Source organism: Acromyrmex echinatior, chromosome 8 (genome assembly GCF_024713525.1).
Source record: "Acromyrmex echinatior isolate Ae372 chromosome 8, ASM2471352v2, whole genome shotgun sequence".
NCBI lineage: Eukaryota > Metazoa > Arthropoda > Insecta > Hymenoptera > Formicidae > Acromyrmex > Acromyrmex echinatior.
In genome coordinates, this window is record NC_141859.1 from 12,193,992 (window position 1) to 12,220,570 (window position 26,579).

General features: G+C 33.7%; 2 protein-coding genes across 7 annotated transcripts in view; one reads left to right on the plus strand and one right to left on the minus strand.

Moving 5' to 3' along the window:
• Positions 1-26,579, minus strand: part of rg (A kinase anchor protein rugose) — a 152,462-nt gene that overhangs the window by 12,352 nt on the left and 113,531 nt on the right. For all 6 annotated transcript variants that reach the window (XM_087408548.1, XM_087408547.1, XM_087408546.1 and 3 more), the window contains 5 exons: positions 13,426-13,543; positions 10,652-10,754; positions 7,274-7,389; positions 1,142-1,254; positions 377-517 (listed from right to left, as the gene is read on the minus strand). In XM_087408548.1, the coding sequence (XP_087264674.1) occupies positions 377-517; positions 1,142-1,254; positions 7,274-7,389; positions 10,652-10,754; positions 13,426-13,543 (591 nt within the window). The remainder of the gene's footprint in view (positions 1-376; positions 518-1,141; positions 1,255-7,273; positions 7,390-10,651; positions 10,755-13,425; positions 13,544-26,579) is intronic.
• On the plus strand, positions 23,236-26,481 carry LOC105146056 (protein mab-21). The gene has a single exon (XM_011056087.2). It carries the CDS (start codon positions 23,786-23,788, stop codon positions 24,884-24,886), a length of 1,101 nt encoding a protein of 366 aa, XP_011054389.1. The 5' UTR covers positions 23,236-23,785; the 3' UTR covers positions 24,887-26,481.

The window sequence follows — 26,579 nt, forward strand, 5'->3', positions numbered from 1 at the left end:
CGACGCCCTCAAATTAGTGTGCACGCAATACTAAAAGTGTCGCTTAAATTTATGGTGCAAACTGGACACGTTCCGTAAGTGGAAAGACAAAAAAATCAGCGATTGGAAGCTAATTATACGCCTATTATATGGATAAAGATCTGGTCCTGCGTTAAACTTCAATTTAATCCCGATAAAGGAAACGACGTCGCTAATGAATATTTTTATTTAATGAATTTGCTATGCAAATATAAATGCAATTCAATCAATTTTTTTGTTTTGTATTTAGTAATTATATAACAAAGTAATGCTATATCTGTGCTCTTTACAATCGTAAATTGATAAAATGAACTTGAATATTAAGCATATTAGTTTCATAAAGTAATGAGAAACTTACCACGCGTATCATCCAATTTAAAACAAAGGCCGCCGTAGAATAATGTGTGCCATAGTGGAAGGGTGGTATAGTGTCGTGTTCCCAACTTTGGAAACGTTCCTCGAAGTAAGCTCTCCTGTTTGGATTCAATGCGCCAATGGGCTGAAATACACGAGTATTTTTTAGTTGTTTGTTTTAAAAATTTTGCTGAATTATATATGAAATATCAAATGTGCACTGAGAGAAAAAAAATGCAATTATCATATATAAGAGACTAGAATATATAATCATTTTTAAGCCAATTATATATTTATAATTGTTTTAACCATGCAAATATAATTAATTGTGCTATTATAATAGTCACACATTTGAAAATATCTGGTTTTCTCACAATATATTTTTTAATTGTTATTGCCACATAAATAGTAAGTGAATATAAAAAAATAGTTATATTTATTATATAACTGCAATTGCATTTACTGAATAAAAATGTTTATTTTATTTATTATACCATTTACATCTTCATATTTTACTATATTAATATTTGAAATTATCATAATTTTATAATTTCTTCATGTTAGACAGAATTATACATATATGGTTATTATTACTATTATAGCAGCATAATAACCATAAACATTCTTCTAATTATAATTACTTTACCATGCAATTACAGTCATAAATGCTAAGCACTTTTCTCTCATAATCAGTGTGACTTGAACTAAGAGAATAAGATTACTGGAATATTAGTCTCGTTGTTATTTATAAAAGCCGCTAAGTTTATACCTTCGACAAATCTCTGTAATTGCTGGGCAAACTAAGATCGAGTTCCTTCGTTTCATAGTTCGTTAACACCCAAGGAAATACAGGATATTGATTCAAGTCATTGTACGTGCGGCCTGAAAAATAATACAAATTTATTTCTTTTAAAATCAAAAATATTTAAGAATAAGATTAAGTCACTCATTTTTTAAGACTGACTCATTTTTGCTCTTTAAAGTAAAATTCCACTTCGAAGAATTTAGAAAATAAACTTTGACTTTAAGTTTTAAACATTTATTAATTAAACATTTATTAATTAAACCTAAATCATCGCTTGACGTCCTAGACAAAAAAGGAACAAGGAAGTCGAAACGGGTGAATGATAAGTGTTTAAATTAAATTCCTCATACATACAGTCGAAAATATGGAAAGAGATCGCAATTTGGTTTTTAATGCGGATAATCGTCGGCCCACTTTTTTCTTCGCCCTGACCCTGCGTCTTAGCCACGGTCACTCCTATCCATCTCGCACCCCCGCTGTTAGTTAAGGGCGACGAAAGCGGCCACGAGACCGCGTCAAGCTCGTGATTCTATTTTTACGAAAAATGCGTCGCGCGACTCAATGGGGCGCGCCGCGCCGTTTAGTAAGCGCATAACTCAGAGCGTGACGGCTAATCGCTCCTGAAATTGTCACTCCCAGAGGTCTTACTCGTGCTCATCCCTCCCCTCCTCCCCCCGCCCAAGCTCCCCACAAAATCCCATCCCGAAATGCATTAGTGACGGCAGCGTGGTCCCAAGGCTGAGTTCTAATCTCTTTCCCTGTCGCTAATTAAAGCACGTCAGCGAGTTTGTCACTCGGCGCTCTCATGACGGATACACGTGTGTCACTATCCACCCTCGCTTCGTTACTTCGTTTTCTTTTCTTACTTCGATCCTATTCGACGACATAGCACGCGAAATGTTCCCACTACTGTGCAACGGAAGCGATTAGATTAATTAAACACGCAGAAGCAATCGAATTGTGCTAAATCTGCAAATGCAACGCATCGTTTAACAAACGTAGCATAAAATATAGTAATACAATATATGGTAGAAATTTATGTAATGTTGATATTTTTCAAAAAATATATTACTACTCGTTATTGCTTTGATCGCATGTTATGCATCCTGGGTAAAATTGTAGTTTCTGTAAAAAAAAAAACAATAAAACATAAAAATAATATATTAGATTTATTTAAAATAAAATTATTCATTAAAAAATTTTTTTATTTATATCCGTTTTAATCATAAAAAAATTATTTCGGTTTGCGAATTATATTTTTACTGTCCTAGCTAAAATTATATTATTAAATATGTAATAATATAAATAATGTATAATGTGATGTATAATGTACAGTTTTTCTTATATTTATTTACTTTAGTAATCGAATGGTGAGAATACCCGCATGGAATACGCAAGAGATCCGGGTTTGAATCCCAGCTGAGGCAATATTTTTCGCAGATTTAAAATTCTTATTAATATCAGACTACTAATATTCATATAAAGACGTTTATTAAAAATTATTAAATTTGTAAGCACCTGCAGGTAATAAACGCTTATCGATAGGACAATTAATCAAGAAATTACGGCAAATGATAGCGTGTAGAAAAATAGTGAAGAAGAATTATTCAAATTAGTCTAAAATAAACAGAAGTTAATAAAGTTCGTGTTTGTGATGAACCGCAAGTACGAAGAGTTTTTTTTGCATATCATTAATTACACATTCTGTTATAAAGACTTCATAAATTGTTAATTTAATGAATCATACTATTCCTCTGATTCTACTCATGATTGTGTTTCAAGATCGAAAAAGATTTCGACACACAGTTTGCAGAACCAGATATGTATATAAATTTACGTATAAATATTTAAGCACTAAGATCCGCTTTGACCGAATATTTTCTTATTTAACTAAAATTATTTACTTTTTTCAATTATTTATACTTATTTATTGGACACATTGGTGAAATGATATGGTTTATTTTACACAATTTGACTTTACATATCTTTACAGAAATCTAATAAAGAGCCAATTTACTAAAAGATAGTGATTAACTTATTTTAAGTAAATACTGCTTAAAAGTACTGCTATTCAGCATTTTTAATACTACAAATAAGTATACAATTATTATAATTGCTGTCTTTCAGTAATAAATTGGTTAATAATATTAGATTTTCATAAGCGATAATATTATAATACTAATCAATTTACTAAAAGACAGTAATTAACTTATTTTAAGTAAATACTGTTTGAATAAAGCACAGATGTTCAGTACTTCAAATAAATAATTAATTACTATCTTTTAATAATAATTTGGTATTAGATTTTCGTAAGCGATATTTTATAAACAATCGTTCATATATCGACTTTGAGTCTCTCAGTGCTCAACGTTGAAATCAGTTTGACAATCAAAATGTTAATTACTACTGCACATAAATCTATCCCTTATTAGAGCGCATTTTTAAATATCAACACAGTGCGGCCATTTGTTGCCGGGTTAAAGACACCGTGAACTGACAGGAACTACTAGACTGAGAGACCGTCTCCAAGAAGTTCGTCGGATACTTAATTCCCTCGATAAAAAAAAAAAGCAATGCAACGGCAAAGTCGTATCGCACCGCGGATAAGTCCCACTGTCGCTACAATACGACCGTAAATCGTGGGCGTCGCGCGAGCGACGGCCGTGCGTAAATAATAGCGAGGTCGCGTTATGCATCAAAGTGATTATTAATGGTAGCGTCGGCATGAGTAAACGCTCGACAAACGCGCCTCGACACCGGAATGTCCGCGACACAAACGCACACACGTATCCTCTGTCGTTCTCTCGTCTTAAAGACATTGGACCTTACGCTTGCTTTTTCTTCCGAATTTTGTCCCTGCTTCAGAAGAAATATGAACGTTTAAAAAAAGAATTCACAGATTATAATTATTCGCGACATACAATAAGACCATTGACAGTCGAAAAGACGTGCATGCAAAGTACTACAAGTATCCTTAAGCCGGGAGTAATTATCTGATTTTTTAACGTAGATTTTGCCATCAACTCTGGAGAGTTGAGTCTAGTTTTTTAAATTTAACATAATATGTAATTTAACGATAATTGAGAAAGATAATTAAGTAAAATTAGGACGTCGAGTATTTATTTCGATCAGAGTTAACGATATTTACACTGCATTTATGCATTATAATTATAGACGTTTGTGTATGTCTATAATGAATCAGTCGGTTGATCTGTCGGTCGTTTTATCGGACGTTTGCTGTGTCCTCGGCAATAATTCACTGCAAAGCAAGATCAGCCTAGATACGATCGAAAACGAAGGCGATGACCTGTTGGCAACTACCTGGTCCGATGAAAGGTCCGTAGATCGGTGTATATAAAACGAACTATATACATTTTGAAAAATAAATTCGATAGAAATTTGGAGGTACTCGTATATCAATATTCTTTGTGCGTACGCATCTCGTCGTATAATATATTACATCCCGCTTTATATTTATGCTTCACATTTTTTATAATTTTAATAAATATTTGAATAATGAATCTTGTGTTTTCTTTTTTATTAAACACAAATACAATCTGAGCTATAAGTACGTTGGTGAGTTAATAAGTAACCCTAATTTTTATCATCTTGATTATTAAGTGCAAAAATAAGACTTGACTAATTGAAATTATATTGAAAATCGTATAAAACACCATAAATTGTAAACGTTTTATATCTAACGAAGAATAAATTAAAACAGTTTAATTTATATATAGATTAATATACAAATATATCTATTCATATATATTATATAATATTTATTTTTATTTAACAATTTTAATTCCGTTAGTCCTTCTTTGATATTTATTACTGCCTTTTTCAAGAAAATGCAATAAATTGAGAGTGCTTTATACTTAATGGCTGTAGTTGATACGCGAGATACGATTGCGGAGTATGTAAACAGATTTAAAATATCACGATATCCGCGGGATGTGACTAAAGCAATTATATCGAGAAGAGTTAAGATCAGATTGCGTTGTAACTCCAGCATACTCCAGGTTATGCCGACTGCTACGCATTTTGCACAGGGTGGTCCACATAAAGCGTTACAAATTATTTTTCACAAGAAACAATATAGAAATAGTGACAAAATGTAACTATGGATACATGACAATGTGAGATATGAACATAAATATCCTACATTCAAAAAACGCACAACGTTCATCCCAAGAAGTACTTATCGATTGTCTCTGTTTCGAACTCTTCACGATTCGCCCTGTACACGCGCGGCCGGTTCGCCGCCGCCGCCGCCGCCGCTGGTGCGGGCTATCGTATTTACATCGGATTCACTGTCATTAATTTTTAATAAACCGACGCACGGAGAGCAAAATAAAACCTCGCAGACTGATCGTATGCGGGAGCGCGGACCGGCGCGGCGCAGCACGGCGCGGACCGGTTCGTTTTCGTATCAATTCTCTTTCTCTCTCGACTGACGGTTCCGCCGCTCTCGACGTTACGTGCAGAGGAGCGCGGCCTCGGTGTACCCACGGCTATTTATTCGAGCAATTAATATATAACCCTCGTAAATACGCAGCCGCGGCCACCCCCGGGCCGATTGCGGCGGACTGCGCCGAAATGCGAATAATTACGCGTCCGTGCTCATCGCCGTCATTAAGCCAACCTGGCCGACCGCGGGCGTGGGTGCGCATAAATCCCGCACGGACGAGATAACTTACGACGCGAGCTTGAGCGAACTCTTAACCGACTAGTTTACAAGAATCGCAACCGATCACCGGTTAATATTGCCGCAACGACGATTGGCGTGCCGCCCGTAACACTATCGTGCCCACCGACGATTATTATCGAAAGAACTTGGCCTGGGGAGAAGAGGACAGCGAGAGATCGATCACTTCTGGGAGTCGATGAACCTCGCGGCAAGTGAAGAGAATCGTTTGATGATACGTTTGTTTCTTCTATATATAATGCTTCTTTCGTGTAATATAGAAGACAAATGGTACATGTTGAATTCTCTCTTCCGTGAAATGAAAGATAAATTGTTCTATCGTGCACACGATAATAAAAGCACAATGAGCGAACACGCTTTGCGTGTAAGTATCATTAAATCTCGCATAAATGTTGTCTGAGAAAAGGAATACATCATTCTGTTATTGGCACTATTGTAATCTACTGGGAATAGTCACCTTTCATATCCAGAAAAAATATAAATTGTAAAATATTGTTTTATATAATATTGTTTAATATATTTTTTTTTACAACTGTTCTTTACAAATCTTTAAATATGCAATTGCGTAAACAATCTACAATAGAAAAGCGTTATATTAACTGAAATCTTTATTTTTTAGAAATACTGTCATAATAAGCTAACATGCTTATATTCTATTTAATATTTATTTGATTAATGCCACTATATTAACGTTTAAAATACTATAAATGTTCAATACAAATATTCTTAGAAAGAAATATTGATATTCAACGTAGAATATTCATAGAATAATACGTGCTATTTGGAATAATATATTTTCCATCTTGTCAAAGTTAATTAATTGTGTAATATTTTATTCGGTGTTGTATTTATATTTGCTGTTTTTCCCTTGTAGTATTTAATATCGTGAGTCGTATATAACTTATTAAAAGAATAACGCTTTGATGAAAAGGTCAGCGAGATGCGCCTGCTAAGTACATCGTGACTCGTCAAGAGACGACCGAACTGTCTCATTAAAAAGCGCACGAGGCCGGTGGCGTTTCGAATTTCGTGATTTGGTTCGATGAACGCATGAGGGAGCCGATATTAAAACCGAAGAGAAACAAAGACACGCCATTTCGCCCTCAGCAACGCGAGGCGAGGAGGGGTGGTGGCGAGTCCCTCGGGAGAGGATTACCGGGGTCCACAAGGTTGGGATTACTCGTATAGGGTAGCTAACGGAACACAGGGCTGATTGAGAACATCCCTAATGCGCCATGACAGACTCCATCCGCCCGTGTGCACCCATAAAAAAGCCTGGTGTCTTCGCTACTTTCGCGCTTCTTTCTCCAATCGATACCCAAGCGGAATCGGCCGACCACCAGTCGATTTTGATCGCGTTTTACATTTATCTACAAAGTAAAGATACTTACCAGCAATTGTGTTCAGGAACATCAAATATTCAAAATTGGATATTTCCCGACGCTGCCATTTTTGAGTCATATTGGAACTCCTCATCAACTGTCGCGGTGACATCAAAGATGCTCGTCTGTAAAATAAATAAAATTTACCGATCATTCACATAAAAAACACAGTCATGTTTAAAATATGTAAAATATGACTAACAGAAAACAAAATAACGCAACTTTACAGCAAATTATTCTCCAATTAATTTACTCTAATTAAAGTAAGTACTCCAATAATTGAATGTATCCAATGATTGAAAAATCAAAAATGTATTTGTAATTATTAAGTTTGTCAATAACAGTAAGAAATAATAAATAGAAAAGAAGAAGTTAAATATTTTCGTCTTAAAATACATAACAAAGTCTAATTTAATTGCGAAAAAAATTGTTCGTTCTAAAATTTGGAGAACTATTACAATAATTCTCAAATAATAATAATAATTATTATTATTAACGACTTCAATATAAAATTTCATCTCAACTTATTTTTGCCATGAATATTCGAAACGTCCATATCTATGCTCGTTAAATCAAAGTATAAAAGATTGTAGGCATATAGAAATAAGAACATCCATATGCGTACGTTTAAATACATCGTAACTATATACGCCAACAACGAAATATCCATAATCGGAACAAGCTCGGATGATTTATAGTTCGCCGCCAAAACGATATAATTGTATACCAGATTGTAGGCCATATTGCGAGACGTGTCACTTCTCGGCATCGCGCAGCGCGTTTTAATTACCAAATCAAATGAGCGGTGTATATAACTTTGATAAGCAATTAAGACGGCGGTCGGGCCCAATTTACAAGAGCAATTACGTCAGGACGAGCACACCGGCATTTTGCGTTCGCACCATAAAACTCTCTTTATGAACGTGAAGATCGCTGATTTAGGATTTATATAGGAGACTTTAACGGGCGTGCGTCCTTCAGACATTAAAGGAGGCACACGACGACGACGACCGGATGTATAAATTCAATTCTTGGATTCATCTCGCGTAAATTTCATACGAGCATGAAAACTTCTAGTGCTGCAATGCGATCGGCAAAGTGCCGACTGCATTTCTCGAAATATAAATGTCGATCATTCTCTCATGTGGAAATTTTGGAATGTATTGTTTGTTAAATGCTTCAACTTATTTATGTGTGTGTATATATATATATATATATATATATATATATATATATATGGATTTATGTATGTGTGTGTGTGTGTGTGTGTGTGTGTGTGTGTGTGTGTGTGTGTGTATATATGAAAGAACAATTTTTTCAAATAATTTTATAGAAAACTTAAGCATGATCAACGCTGCAAAAAGTTTTGACATTCCATCAGCTTAAGTATCCTATATAATTATTGTAATACTTTCAACAAAGTTATTTTCCAATCTGCATCTAGCTAAAATTTTTAGATACTTCAGCAAAACCGTTTCTTTTCAAATATTATAGTACAAAACTTTTCGTATAGTAAAATTAATCCGCTTAAAGTATACGAAATACGACTGTCATATAAATTATGCATGCGATCAGGATTCTATTTTAAAAGTAAATTCTATTTGTGTTAATTATGGAGTAGAGTAATATTCCTGGCAAGATCGGCAGATATAAATTAACACATAACTGATATGCTAAAAAAAATTCCTAATTATCAATTTATACATAGTTTTAATAAATAAAGAATAAATAAAGATACACACGTGCAAGTTTTATGGAAATTATTCTTGATATTTCTACTGCGTAAAATATTTTTTGTGAATATATTGTATGTAATTATTTATCCTGTGCTAATTAAAGTTGTATTGAGAACATTAGCGTGAGAGATAGCTACTTAAAATAATTATTTATGACAGTGTCATAACTTTTTACTCAGCATTCAACTATTTTGCGAAACGGACACAAATCAATTTCCGGAGAATCGAACTTCTTTTTAAATTGTTACACATAATAATTCATGTCGAATTCACATTACAGAAATGTATAGAATGCTTTATATTCATCATATAAAATTTTTATAAAGAATATTTTTAGTGAATGAAAAAAAATTAACATTTTAAACATATAAATTTTTAATACTGAATTATACTTTAATTAAAAAATGACGATTAAATCTAAACTCATTAAATCAATTTATTTAAAATTAATCGAACAGTAATTGTAATACTTCTTCGAAATGTTAAATAATGCGGCGTGCTAATTAAATAACTTAACTAAAGAACTTTTCTTTTTCAATAAATATGTTTTCCGATATATGTCACGATGGATTCGCGTTTTATATACCGACGAATTATTTCGGTCAGCCAAGAATTTTCTCTCTCAAATCAGTCGGAGAGAGAACGTCAGAGTTCGCCGTCGTATATTTATGGCCGATGTATCCTTCTCGCTGGCTATCTCGTATATAGGAACGTTCTAATGGATGGGTCGAAGCGCGGATACGCGAACCTCTGTTCTTGCCGCCAATTCCTGCCGACTTATGGGAGACTTCGTATCCTGCGAGAATCTCTCTTCGGTACTTACGACATCACAATACGAGAAACACATGGGACTTCGTGCAGGGACGAATTTTACGTCCTTGTTGTCTTTCTTACACTCGCTCATATTGTCATACTTTTATTCTTTCAAATACCATAAATACTTATTTTTTTAAAGAACGCATGAAGAAAGAAAATAAAATAATATAAATAATGCAATAATTGTTAGTAATAGATAGAAAACAAACTAACAAAAATTTCACTATTGCTTGTACAAAGTTCCACTTTTTAATATATCTTCAATCTAATTCAGTAACATCTACATATAATAATAAAATAATAAAAAGAAATAAATAATGTCTCATTTTTTATAAAAAAATAATAATTAAATAAAAAATACTATATTAAATAAAAACATCTTTCTGAAATATGATACAGATAATGAAACAAATTAATAATTAAAATGTTATAAAAAGACACACTCGTGTATAGATATAGTTTTATACTTTAAGGTTATCACTTACACGTATTAATATCATAATCTAAATTTTTTTATCTCTTTCAAGAATCAACTTGACGACAAATCATTAAAAAAAATATTTTTATCTCATTTTTCCCAGTTTGATTCACTGATAGTGACTAATTATAATATGCTCTCATTCTTATTCATTGTGTTTCTATAGTCGAAATAGATAATGGAAATGGTAAGTATCTATAGAAAGAAGCGCTTTGGATCCGTCCCTGGCTTGCCTTACCGAAAGGGACAAAGAAACGAGGGAATGCGACGAGCATGTTTGGAAGTAGATTCCGAGATCCTTGGATCTTTCCGTGGAACGACAGAAGCGCTTCCTTCCTCCAGGCAGTTATCGCTTACCTAGTCTGGGGTATTCCGTACTTGATGCCAACACCGACTCGCGGTAGCGCCTTGATCATCTTTTTCACCGTCGCTTGGTCCGAGAACGCGAACAGGATCGAAGCTGTGGACAAAAAGGTGTTAAAGTGTGAATTATTAGCAAGAGAGTCCGATTTCGAGAACATATCGACGTCAATCATTCGGACGATGAACAAAAAGGAGAGAGATAGAATTTCTTTCTTATTTCAGAAACTAATTCTTCAATTTGATACATATATTTATATGTATAAAAATATTGATAAGAGTTATAGTTTAATGAAGACATTGTGACAAAGATAAAGCGATACTATTATTTTTAGATACCGCGCAAAAGTATTATTACTTAATCATGCGATTATGCTAATATTATTAAGATATCAGATTGCGATAAATTATTAAGTATATAATTATATATTTATTATACAATGGCTAGATTTGTAATAAATTTGTAGATCTTAAAATCGATTAGCTTGTTCCTGTGAAATAATAGAAAGCACAAGAAAACCCAATCGTTTGGAGTGCGTTCGCGACGCTCCCCCTGAGAGTTCAAAGGGTAGCGTGCGAGAAGATGGTTACCATAAATACTTCCTAGTAATTTACCGAACTATCTGTACACGAGAGCAAATCTTAATTAAAACAGAAGAAAAATTCAATCGTATAGGTTTTACTTCTATACGTATACAAATAAAATAGGCTGAATATCTAAAGTCGATATTAATATTTAAAGTCGATTTTTTCTTTTTTTTTTAAATAGTTGATATATTCTCATAATTATAATAAACATACATAGTTGAATAATTTATATTAACTTCAATACATTTTATGTGTCCCAAATTATCCACCCAAATTTTTGTGTCAATTTAACACAAGATGAATATGTTAGGAAATAACATAAATATTAAAAAATACAAAAAATATAGCTCTGACATAATTTGTAAGCAAATTATGAAAGCGTATTTCTTCATTAAAATTTATAATATAATAAATTAACACACATTAACATTATTTTTATTTATTCATTTATTAATTATTAATTATTCATTTATTCATGTATTATTTTAATATTAAGAAATATTGAATATAAATTTAATGCAAAATGTTCAAATAATAGACATGTTTATTATTGCTACACTTTCTGAATTAGTACACGTAGCAATAAATTGAAGTGAAACATATATTTATTTCACTTCAACTTATTGCATTGGTTCAGAGTGCAGCAATAAAAAAACAGACCTAACATAATCACATTATATTAAATTTACATTTGAATAAAAATTCAATATAATAATTTTAACAAGAACTGGTTTTAAACAGAATGTTTTTTACTGTGTATGAATATCTTCTCAAGTAATGTAAATCGACATTCTTCATCAGTTCACCTTCTGTAACATACATCTTATTAAACATACGTATTTATTACGCATGCAGCAATATATAGTCTGTCCAGCTGTTTCACGTTTTTCTTTCGATTCATGCTGGTACAAGCAAATTGCTAATTTTCTAATTATAAACATTCACACGCTGCTAATGGTAAGCAGATGCTCCAGTAATCACTTACTCATCACAGAAACCGCCCTTATTCGCGGCGACATTTGCAATGACCAATCATGTAAATACCGCGAGCGGATTTAAAGTAGCGTATGAAGAGGTGATCATAAGAATATACTAACGTCTTGCAGGACTAACTGTCTAACTGTTGTGTTCAATAACAAAAAGGTCCCCTCATAATTATTGCATGTAACTTTTTCTCTAAAGCGGAAACGTGAAAAATGAAATTTTTTATTCACTTTTCACGTTTCCTAAGGAAAAAGTTACATGATATGACTATAATGCAATGACTATAACGTAAAGCACGCAGCCCGATGACCGAAAGTTATACTGTGGTCCCGTTATAAAGTAACTCGTTCTCGGTTTTTATTGTTCGACGATTTATCGCAAGAGGAGACGCAATCCTTGCATGTTCCCCGGCGTTTTTCGACTAACGAACACGCGTTTCCAGTGATTTTTTTTAATAAACGGCGAAGGCACCTCGCAGGGATGACATTCCACCGCTAACGTCTCCTCACGACGACGACGCATCGAAAGTCAAGATCAGATTAGAATCGGGGAACACCTGGAAATTTATCTGCGCCTCAGAGAAATAATCAGCAGGATAGTGGTCCAAGGCAGGTATAAATAATCCTCTCGCTCGGTTTGTTATAGGATACAACAATTCTCGGATAAACAAAGAAGCAACAATTGTAAATAAAAACGTCATTATTGGTAATCACACGAGCGAAATGATGAATTCATTGATATATGTATTTAAAATTTCGATTTTACTGCTTGATATTAAATTAAAATGAAATCGATTTCAATTAATACAACGACTTTACATTAATTCTCAATTAAAAATTATTTACGGAAATGTGAGGTTATCAAAGATATACGTATATTACAATTACGATATGACGCTGCGGGATGAAGTACAGCAATAACTGCAGATGCGCCCGCGGGATTAAATAATAAATTGATTTAGAAAGAGACAAAGGTGTAATGCGGGCAAAAGATATTTATTATATAAAAACGAACACGCGCGTGCAACACCTTGCAGCGAGTTCGAGATTCCGTTTGTAGGATCAGATCGCATCCTTGTCGCGCGAAATAACACGAAAGGAAAGGAACTCGGAGCGTCGACAAGAAACTGAATGCGCTCTCATCCAAAAGCGGTTCGCTGATTGAGGATGAACAAAACGAGAAAAATTGTCGGCACTTACTTCTGCTTGCAAGGAAGATTTCGATGGCCACATTTTGTAACAAGTAACGTCGGGAGAAGATCGCGCGGACTTCGGAAAAGTACCATTTTCCGTGCAAATGGTCACAGTACTTCAGCACCTGAAACATAAATTAGAAACGCACTCTTTTTATTAATCTTTTCATATCTGTGTTAAAAAAATATTAAAAATAACACAAATAACATTAAGTACAAATAACATTCATACTGATCATTCCTGAGGGGATAACCACGTAATGTAATTGTGAGGCAGAGTTCTCGAAATCATTATAAAATTCATATGAAATCTCTATGTATAATTCGATAATTACATATGCAATCTCGAGATATCATTGCATAATGTTAAATAAAATTATATATTTTGACTTCATACGTAATGAAAAAAATTATTTGTAATCAGATGAAATTACATGAAATCAAATAAAATCATGTAATCTATAGGACAATATTTTAGCTAGTGATTATCCTCTCGAATATTCCAGCACTACAATAACATTGTGGCATTTAACAATATTGCAAACGTTGCTTCTGTACTTATGAGTTTATATACAATATTATTTATAGTAACATAGTATAGTATTATTTTCATAATTTTATAATTATAAAGGACTAACTTACATATTTTACAGGTATATATCCTTTGATTAATCTTAGACTATTATTATTGTATCTGCTATCATTTTTACATAAGTTGTTAAATTTCAAATAATGTTTACACTTTTTCAATTAATTGTTTATCGCAATGAGCGAAAGGTGTTCTTTGCATTAATAATTAAACAAGCATTTTCCAATATCGAAGGAAAGTGCCCCATTGAAGTCCAAGGCGGGATGGTCCGAGGATACGAGCGCATGGCTGAATATAAGAATGCAACCGCGATGCAGTGAAGTGTGATGTGATATAGTGAGACTAGTGCTGGTTGCAAGATGGCCGTCATGGTAGGAGGAGCCTCCTGCTGAGCCGAGAATCGATCCCAGGACCTCGCGGACTTGCGCTCTCGGACGAGTCGTGAACAACTCGTTGGTGAAAGAGGGAGAGGTGGAGAACAAAAAGAACGAGATTCAGCGAGAGAATGTGCAGGGTGGACGGGAAAAGATCCGGCGTACACGGCATAAGAAAGAAGGGGGGTAGAAAGAAAGATAAAGTGAGGGATCCCGGATTTACCACCCCACATTTAATAAGGCCTTCAATTTTTGCCTCTTAATGAGGACGTATCGTACCACCGTGATGTCTTTACGCATGGCGAATGAAATTATCCTTGAAATAATCCGTCGAAATGATCCATTCAGCTGATTACGCTCGAGAGGTCCGCGCGGTCGGAAATGTCAATAAGATCTTATCTACGGTCCTCGTCGTTTGTAAAACGTTTTTTACCGATAAAAACGCGAGTATGCAAACGTAAACGTAACCAAAAATGTTGAACTTATCGATATCGATACTCGAAGACACCTTAGCGTCATGTTTATATAATTATTTCACTTATTCGAAAGAACGTTTAGTCTCTCTTAAGTCGAGTAATTAAGTGTATTTTTGCAAACACTTCGATAATTTCATAGTAATAGTAGACTTCAAGGAGTACGAACAAATATGAACGAATCACACATAGAAGTTATACATATAAATTATATAAACCAAAAGGGAGACAAATGTTAAAATTCCTTAATAAAACAATTATTAAATTTTAACAAATTGATGAAATGATAAACATTTTATTTTATGTATGATTTTAGTTTAATAAATACAATTGCTGATTTTAGTTCTAATGAGTACAAACGAATAATAAAAGATGGATCATCAATAAAATATAAAAAGTACTGTTTTGGAATCTACTGTTTTTGTATAATATAATTATATATTTTATTTTGTAACATTTCCACAAAAACGTCACGACAAGTCGTCAAAATAAATTCCTTGCATGATGATGATCTTTCGATGTCGAACGTGTGAGAAACAAATCAATTTCATTAATAGGGAAAAAGAAAAAAATATCAAAACATGTTTTTAATCATTGAATACATGTTAAACGTTAATAACGACATGTCAAAATTGTAAAAAGTAAGCGGCAGTAAAAGTATTCGAATCTTTAAGGATCATAAATGTCACAACAAAAAGAAATAATTGTCGATGGAAACGGGCATGAGAAGTGTTAGCGCAGTAGATGTAAAACGTTTTACAATTATTGTAAAAGAGAAATAATATCGTTTATTTTTTAAAAGTGACACAACTAAAAAAATATAATTTTTAAGTTATCACTATGAGTGAAAGTAAAAATTATTCTATCAATTATCAAAAGCAAGCTAACTTAACAGAAATGTCGCAGAAATGTCCTCTAAATAGCACTTGTGTCGTTTTTTTTTAAAGTTTTCAATAAAAATTTATAATAGTAATTTTCTACAAATGTATTATTTTTGTAGAATGACACATTTTGAATTACGTCGTCTTTGTAAATAAAAAAGAACGTCTTCAACAGAGAAGATTTAAAAGCAAAATTTAAACTCACTCTTTTGATCATTAAAGTTTGAAGAAATTGTTTCATTTTGAATTTAGCCATTTTTTTAGTTAGCTGATCAAGGTAAATATAAACTGTTAGTAATATTTCGAGTCACTTTTGATGAATTACGAATGTCAATAATTTTCTGTTGTTAAAAAATAGCTTTTCCCCCATTCTGAAAAATTTAATTTTTTTTTAATCACTTTTGTTGTGTCACTTTTAAAGTAAAAAAAATGATATGATCAAATTGTTGTCATTTTTGTCATTTTCACAATCCTTAAAAGCCACTCTTTGTGATGATTTTAACAATCTGTTAAGAAGTTAAGTTAGTTCACTTTTGATTGAAACAGCAATAAAAAAATTTTAATTGATACAGTTATTTAACTCATTTATGATAATAAAAATCATGTTTTTATAAATTAACGAGCGATATATTTACATTACACAAGTATTTATTTTTCAAATTTAAGCATTGTATTTATTTTTTTCATTTTCTTTTCACAACTTTAAGAGTCACGCGATGATCTATAGTATATAATGAACGTAACGCGCAAGGTAGAAAACCAGCCCGGGTGCGAACACTGCGAACGCATAGAACCAACCCCTACGGCGATCTGCGCAAGCTCTCCGCAAACACTGCTCGAGATTGATAAGAGCCGCACCGCGACTCAGAATCCATTATTTGGATACCTGCGGCAGCAGTACAGATATATCACGTACTCCGCATTAAATCTTGTCAAGGATTAGATAGGCTCATTCATTGTTGTGTAATCATCCCCTTGCATGCAAAGAAATACGACTTGTATTGTTCGTAATGTAGCCCCTTTTTGTTGCGTTAATCGACAATTCTTTAATGAAACGTATATCTTATTACTTTCTAAAACTTTTGGAGTAAATTTCAATCTGAAGAGTAAAACTTTATTCTTAAAAATTGAAAATTGAGCCACTCTTTTTTAAGACTGGTTCAATTTTTGGAATAGAATCTTACTCTTTAGAGATATATTCACATGTTTCTAATAAAATCATATTAGTTTCTAATAGAATCATATATAAGTAGTTTTTAATAAATTATATATGTAGTTGCAATAAAGTTCTCATACTTGAAGAGTAAAGAAAAAGAATTGATATTTATAACTGATGCATACAAATTTATATTTTGTTAATAAAATAATATTATATATTTATATATTTAAAGAGAAATATAAATCTCAAACAATACATAACTATATGCATTAATGCTTACTACAATAGAGAGAAAAACGGTTTTGTTGAAGTATTTAAAAATTAGGTAAACACAGATTTGAAAGTAATTTTATTGAGCCATCGAAATAATTATGTTAAACGCTTAAGCTAGTTGCTAGAATTTATCAACATTTTTTGCAGTATTGCTCATCATGCTTGAATTGAAATATTTTGATGGTTTAACAAAATTATTTTTAGATCTATATCTATATCTAGCTAAATATTTATAGTTATTTCCACAAATCATTCTGTCTGTAATATATTTGATCTTCTTTGCTTCAAAAAGTATTTTTTATATATTTATATAATATTCAGAAGAGTAATGCGCGAGATACTTCTGGGATATACATCAGTTATATATACATGTAGTACATTCATCTCTGAGAGCTCTATTCGAGACGTCGTCAAGCCGCAAAATGTACATCATACCGGTGGAACGTAAAAATAATACGTTTACATGTCGCGACGCGAGCCAGCGACTGGGTGGTGAAGACCACACGCGGTTAAAGAGAGGTCCTGGCCGCTGAGTGTCAAGTGGTACGCGATTAGAACTCCCCATGATGCTCTCCGTGCTCATCTCTCACCAACCGAAACCGTCCCGACTCAGCGGAGCGCCGGGGTTGCGCCGCGACAATGGGCGACGTGATGTAACAACATGTGTCGCGTTCGCAAGAGGGTTTTCCCCCGTCGTATGCTGGTTCTATATACAACGTAGGGATACCATAGAATGGGATACCACTTAGCAGCCCGCCGGCGGTATACAACAAACAGATTAAGCGCCGGACAATAATGGACCCGCCGCTCGCTCGTCGGGCTCACTTGGACACCTCTATGAGCAGCCTCCCCGCGTTTCGAATGATGATTCTTTCGAAATCACGATACGACAATACAAAAAGCATAGTGAAATAGTGTACGAATGACTGGTAAAACGCTGTGCTTGCATACGTCTCAGTTGTTCACCGAAGGGATAATTCTTCATACATAAATTTCATTGTCTTCAGCATCAATAAATTAACCCTTGGTATTCACGATATATTCCGGATATTCTTTTCACGTTTATGAAAAGAAAAAAAAATGTATATATATTATTTATAACCAATATTTTTCACAAGCTTACATAACTTTAAATTACATAATTTTGTAACTTTAAATTACATAATTTTTTACTTAGATTTTTACCTTTAAAATGAAAAAAGATCGTTCGATTACATTCATTTTACGTAAAGATATATTAATTTAAAGTACATAGGGCCCACAAATACTATATAGTTAAGAAAATTTGGAAAATTATTAGTTAGAGTTAAATAAATAAATAAATATGTATGGCTAACAAATATATAATGAATCCATTTTATTAATTCAATAATTTAGGTTCATCGAATAAAATGACACATGATAAGAATGAAAAATTGTATCTGCATCTGACAGCATATTTAATTCTTTTTATTTACATTTAAATGATTTGTCAATGCTTTAGAAAGGAGGAGCAAGATATAAATTTGTATTAATTTACTATTGTTAAAAAATAATAATAAAAATTAATTTTACGAAATCTATAGAATAATCGTAAGGTTGCTACGTTGACGGAAACAGGAGGCGCAGCGTCTGTTTCCGTGGATGTGGCTAATGCTCGAAACATTCGAGTGCTATCGTGGTGGATCCCAAGCGGCGATGAATTATGTGTGCCACGTGCGTGTTCTCATACCTTTATTACCGCAGCATCGCGCGAGATAACGCACTGTAACACACAAAGGGCGATCGCGCAGCGTGACTCGTCTCGCGTTCCGCTAAATTTGCCGCCTCGTGAACGAAAAAAAAAAAAAGAAATTATTTGAAAATGCATATATTTTGACCTGCGTAACAAGAAAATCGCCAATGGGCACGAAATATGATAGTATGTGATGGCAATAGGTCGACAAAGCTGCCCGAACTAATGACAATCATCAATAGACAGCGGAAAGAGAACGATGTTTTTCCATTCAATTAACCCGTGCCGCGGGTTTTTCAGCTATCATAAAATAGTAAATAATGCTACCGGTTTCCGGTAACAGATGCGAACGAGCCGTCTGTCGCGTTAAATGGCTCGTCTGTGAGTTAGTAGTCTATGAATATTAAAGAGATTAGAACATCAGTTGCTGCTGCTATTAATAATTCCGTCGTAAGTGAGCGGCTTTTAATTGTCATTTAGCTTTTGGCTTTTAAATATAAACGTTCGAGGCAATTCGTAATAACGTGATCGGATACAAAATCGTTTTCTTATTATATTTAATAAAAAATATTATTATTCAATTAATAAAAGTACTAATAAATTAATAATTAATAAATTAATAACTAATAAATTGATAAAAGTATTTATTATTTAAATGAAATGGAATTTTATTTTCTTTTCGATCGTTCGATCCAACAAATGGTTCTCGAAGTAACAGATTTACGTAACGATCGGGGCAATTTCTTCGAGATGGAATCCCGACAGTCGGGACGATTTATATTTTCCGTGCCATTTGACAAAGAAACCGTGAAATACGTACTCCACGGCCACCGCTTCTCTACCGGCTGCCGAAGCTCAACGAACGGGTCCCGGATTACTTGAGGATTACGCGGGGATGTTCATTCGAGCTGATTTACAAGGTCGACTCGGCGTGCCGTCTGCCGGAGTGGTCGTCCCAGAAGATACGTCACGATCCTCGATAGAAATGTTACACAATGAAAACAGGAGAGTCTATATATGCAATGACAACTAAAGGTGCTTTTATACCTATTGTACTGCAATACTAAGCGAAATATTTTGGCATGCAGCATCGATTGGTCGAACTTATTTTTCTATTTATGACAAAAACGATAAGCTAGTAACAATACACAAACTTCGTAATTCTAATCTTTCTGAGGTGAATAATATTATTGTATTAATAAATTTGTTTAGGTGAATTCACTGACAAAAAGTCTGATAATATCTACCAAACATAAATATTTTATTTAACTTATTGGTGCAATGTTTAATAAATATTACCATATATGGAAAGAAACAACGGTTTTGCTGAAGTATCTGAAAACTTAATTAAATCAGGATTTGAAAATAACTTTGTTGGACCATCAAAATAATTATGTAGTACGCAGTCCTATACTTCAGTGCGTAATTTCGATTTAGGGATGTTTCATTTGATCTTTTTCATAGTTTCTCCAGTAACTTCTGATTGAACAATAATTTCTCAAGAGTGTCATTTTCCGAACCAGGCCGCGAGAACGTCGGTGTACAAATAATTCAGATGATAAACGAATTAACTCGAAATGGGATGATGAAAGGCACATTTAGGGCGGTAGGAGCCCTCGAGTTCTGCCTTAATGCGAGGGCTGATGTAGCAGAACGTTTGACCCCTCGCCTCACCAACGCAAGATGGGCGAACGAAACAAGGAGAGCGACACAGAGAGAGATCGCGAGTACGACACACGTGCTCGGCTCATGAATCAAGTCGTATTAGCAAAAGAGAAGTAGGGACCGCCGGGTACCAATCTACCACTCCAACTTGAAGTAGATTAGATTCTCGAGCTTTATTCGATTATCCACGAACGAGAAGCACGAATTGAACATGGCGCGACTCTCTAGCCTAACGCGTCGTTTTACTGCAGCTTTGGCAATCAGAGCATAAACAACAAGCTGGACAGTGATGGACGGCGTAACGAAGTAAATGAAATAAAAAGATATCAAAAGGATTACTACCATTTTCCCCAGTATTTGAAAATATAGAATTGAATTCCCGATTAGGATATTAATGATTATAGCATTATGAAAAATACTAAAAAAATAACGTCATAGATTTCATAGCAATGCCGCCATATTTCATATCAAATAAAAATCATATTGTTCTCTTACTTCAAAAATGATACATCTAAAAAAATTAATAACTTTTCAGAAAAAGAAAAAAAAATTATTTTGTGACTTAATAAAAAATTATTGACTAATCAAATATTGATAAAAAGATATACTCTTACAAACATGATTAAATGTCACTTTTATAACTTTTATTTCGCAACTCTTAAAAAATTGTCTTTTTTAAAGTATGATTTTAATATCCTATAAAATTACAAGTCCGGAATAATTCATTAAAAGTAACATAAAACATCACCAATAGATTTACATTTGCCTCAATCAGCTAAAATGACTAAATTCAAAATAAAATAATTTTTTTTCTAACTTGATCACCAAAATTATTTTAACGCTAAAAATGTTCTTTAAGTTTATAGTCCGTCGATCAAATAGCACTAGCGTTGTTCTTTAAAAAAAAAGATCTCCAAAAAGATTATAACACCCTCTATAATAGACACATTTCGAGTTGTATCATTTTTATAAATAAAAAGAAGAAGACTTTTTTAATATAAAATTTGGACTATAAATTTTTGATGGTTGCGTAATTTGTATCTAATTCATTCACAAATAATGATAACTCAAAGGTTAATGATAACTCACATTTTGTTTAGTTGTGTCACTTTTGAAATAACTAAGAAATATACAAGATGTTAAACTTCAACGTATTATCAAATGCGTAACACATCATGAACTCCTCAATATTTTTATTTAAACTCACTATTATCAATATTATCTTTTATTTATTTAGATTCAACCGCGCATATTTTTATTACACACTGTATATATCCCAGAGTAAGTATGGTTTACTGTAAATTCTAACTAGGCATTAATAGTTAAGTATAATATATAGAAGTCTGAGATCACAGTAAGAGATATCTCAAATTTTCTTGATAATATTTAAAATCGATAGAAATATATTTACAACAAAATATTACGTATGTATTGATAATCATGTTTACTTTCTATTTTATTGCAAAGGGTTGAATCGATCAAGCGGGCGAAGAACATACTGATGATCGAAGATATGATCAAAGATATATGTATGGAGGTCTTTAATCGGCACAATCTTGCGATATATCCGTCTGGTCGATCAGTATTCTTTGGTGGATTTATGTAGCATGAGTTTTTACGATTATACTATAAAAGGGAGGCACCAGTATCTCGTGTTTGTAAGCTATTTTTCGTCGCGCACACCTGCCTCTATGGTGTATATATTTGTGCGCGCGTACCATCAAGATTGAAGCTCCATTTTGCGTTCGGCAATGTTCGGGAAACGTTGTCATCTTTTATGCCAGCGCCAAATGATCCTTTCAACAAAACGTTATCGTATCTATTCATTTGGTTATGTTTGGAATTATCGTGCTATGGAATCTCGCGAACTAGCCATCCAGTTGCTTGAATATGTTTCAGCTACTAATATATATGAATATATATGAATAGAATTAAGATAAAGGCGACTTAAATATAACAAATAAATTTTATAAAATCTTTGATAAAATTTTAGTTTGTATTATTGCTTAATAAGATTATTTTAATCGATAAGAAAGTTTTAAACAAAGTTTGCACAATTCAGTTTGAAATGACCATACTATTTTAAAATTTCATTATCTTTATCTTCATCATGATTATCAAATTTCAAGCATTGCCTTTTGTGATGGTACATAATACTTCTCTCTCTCTATCTCTATCTCTATTTATTTATCTATCTAGCTATCTATCTATTTATCTATCTCTATCTCTTTCTTTCTATGATTAATTTATTAAACAAAAATTCCTCAAAATTTTCTGTGAGAATCAAGGCTATCGTAATATTCTGTTTTAGTTTATTTAAAAATTTCCATAAAAATTTTTTAAAATTTTTCATGAAAATCAATTATCAATTATGACTAAAAAGAAATCAAATTTCAAGTATATTTCAAATATATTTTAATGACGAATATTTCTGTATTAATTTATTGAAAAATCCTAAAAATTCTTCGAGAAACTTTCCATAAAAATTAAAATAGATATAGCTAAATAAAAATTCACGTTTCAAGCCTTGTGTCTTATTATTAGTGCTAATGTACAATATATATATTTCTATGTTTTATAGTTTATTAATAATTTCTACAAAAATTCTTCGATATTTTTTACAAAACTATGACTAGATAGAAATATTGCCGAAAGTAACTTGAAGTATTACTCGTAATGGAATGTCATAGAGTTCCTTAAATCGCATAGCTTATCGCTACGCATCAATAGCGATGGTACCACGAGCGGCAGGAGGAATAGTGGAGGAGGAACGACAGGAGGCGTGGTAACAACGCGCACACTCCACGTGACCCTGTCGTTTGGAAGGCGGGACTTCAGCAACGGAGCACACAACTACAATAAGCAGTAGAACCAGCCGGTGGTCAGCGACGTTTTCTCTGTCGTCGCGCGCGCGGGACACCTCGAGCTGCGCTCGTTGCACGTACACCTGCCGCGCGATTAGGCACGCACGGTTCGTCATCCGTAACCCGTTCCGGGCGACCTTTTTTTGAGACTGCAAATTTTGAGCAGTGCCTTTCCCCCGACCTGAAAATCGGGACGACATCGACATAGCGTGATCGCCCGGGTGCCGTCGGAATCATGCACGGGAAAACGATTGACGATAACAATAACGATACCAATGACATGATTAGTGAGTGAATATACGCATGAGAGAATGAGACTCGTTCGTTCGAAACGAGTGAACATCCTCAGGATCATCGAACGTGGACTGTCTCGTCATGATGTTGGTTCCACAAGATATTATGGGTGGCCCATCGAAGATGCTGTACCAGATGAACAAGTACTACGCCGAACGGGTACAGGCTCGCATGGGCCAGGTGCAAAAAACCATACGAGAGGTGTGCAAGGTCGTACAAGATGTACTCAAGGAGGTCGAAGTGCAGGAGCCACGCTTCATCTCTTCATTGACCGAGTGTAACGGCCGCTATGAGGGTCTCGAGGTGATCTCGCCGGGTGAATTCGAGGTGGTCCTCTACCTGAACCAGATGGGAGTTTTCAACTTTGTTGACGACGGCACCCTGCCGGGCTGCGCCGTGTTGAAGCTCAGCGATGGACGTAAAAGGTCCATGTCCCTCTGGGTTGAATTTATCACCGCGTCTGGCTATCTGTCGGCCAGAAAAATACGCTCGAGGTTTCAGACTCTGGTAGCACAGGCCTGTGACAAATGTAATTACAGGGACTCGGTAAAGATGATCGCCGACACCACCGAAGTGAAACTACGAATACGGGAGCGATACGTCGTACAGATCACGCCAGCATTCAAATGTTCCGGCGTGTGGCCGCGATCTGCCGCTCATTGGCCGATACCACACATACCTTGGCCGCATCCCAATCTGGTGGCGGAAGTCAAGACAGAGGGCTTCGACCTGCTGTCGAAGGAGAGTGTCGCACTTCAAGGCAAGCAATCGGCAATGGAGGGCGACGCCTGGGTCTTGTCCTTTACGGAAGCGGAAACCAGGCTGCTACAGGGCGGTTGTCGTCGAAAGTGTCTCAGTATACTCAAAACTCTGAGGGATCGACATCTTGATCTGCCTGGGAATCCCGTCACCAGCTACCACATGAAGACGCTGCTGCTACACGAGTGCGAGAAACATCCCCTCGAGACCGAATGGGACGAGAGTTGTTTGGCCGATCGTATTAACGGCATCTTCCTGCAGCTGATATCTTGCCTACAGTGTCGGCGGTGTCCGCATTATTTCCTGCCAAATCTCGATCTATTCAAGGGAAAGTCACCAAGCGGTCTGGAAAACGCTGCGAAACAAGTTTGGAGACTTACGAGGGAGTTGCTCACGAATAGCCGCGCACTGGAGAAGCTTTAGCGTCCTCCTGCTCGAAAGCACGAGAAAAGCGCGGAACGACGAGAACAGAGAAACAACGTGTGACACAATTTTGAGATTTTTATCGCATGGTATTACGTGCTTCTCTGATACTACACGCAAACAGTATTGTATTACTGTTATTACTTAATACACGCTTGTATGAAGGGCTTGGTACATTGTTACAAATGATTCTCGACACGTAAGCCGTTTAAAGCCTGTTCTACAATAAGATCGCAAATCGTAAGCTGTAAGAAATTGACCAATCACAATTGAATATGATAAAAATAATCTATTATGATTGATTAATTTTTTACGGTTTACGATTTGCGATTCCTATTGTAGAACAGATTTTAAACTGTACTCGTTTTCCTTCAATAACAATCGCAATTTAACGAGCAATAATGATCATAGATAACTCAGGTTTTAATTTTCATTTTAATATTTAAGCAGTCGCATGGAAATCAAACGGTTATATAATTACAAATCCACCCATAGTTCTTTTATACGCGAAGCTATTATGTTTAACTTGTTTTAAAATTGATTACATTTATACAAGTGTGTGTGTTGTGTCGTAAAAATTTCGTCTATTAAATAAAATAAACTCAAATATATTTATATATTTTAGCGAACTAAATGATATTTATTTATTGATTGTTTAAAAAAAGGAAACTGTATATATAATCAGTTGTCGAATGATATCCTCACGAATACATGGAAACAATTCTATAATTTGCGATATAACGTTTACACAAATTATAGAAATTTAAAGGAAAAAAGAGCGAAAAGTATATGATCAACTAAACTACTTAAACATAGGTATATGCCGCAAGATATAATTTAATTCTTCTAATTGTTGTATTTTAATTTATACATTTGCTCCCTATAATCATTATATTAATATTTCATTTTGAATGACGTAAATTGCTATAAAATAAGCAATGCCACAGCAATTAAGCTTATAATACCCATGCGACTAGTTAAGTGCTAAGTATGGCATTCTCGATAGTTAATGTGAAATGTTATGCAATGGACACGTTGTGTAATTGATTCTGTTGAAACATATATAATGTAGAATATTTCGTATAATTTAGTGCAATAATAACTACTCCATCTCAATTAAAACAACGAAATACCAGAATTATAATAGTAATAAGATAAAAAAATAAATTCCGAAGACAGAATGTTTTCTGAAAATTCAATGATATTCTGTATGAAACTGTATTAGCAAATGAATTTTCATTTTAAGTCTTAATGAAACAGGATCATTTTCACATTCTAGATTGTTTAAAAAACATATAAATATATAAAACGTGTAAAACGTTTCAATAATTAAATATTATTATAATTATTTCTTCGTCCAAGCAAAATGTGATTTGTTATTCTTATTGATTGATATTTATAATCGATTAGCAGTAAGTCCGACGGTAATTTCATTGCTTATTGTTATATGTATATATGTAGTATACATATTTTCTTTACATTATTTAAATGATTTAAATGATATTTATTTTATAATCATATTATATGTATTATATATTTGAAACACACGTAAAATGTACATAATGAATAAACACATTAATTTCTCTTCCACTAAACATTTATTTACTTTGGAAAAGATTATCCTATTAAAATCTCTTTGAGATTATGACATTTTATTCATTATTGTTTTGTAGTATTATTTAAGAAATTATAC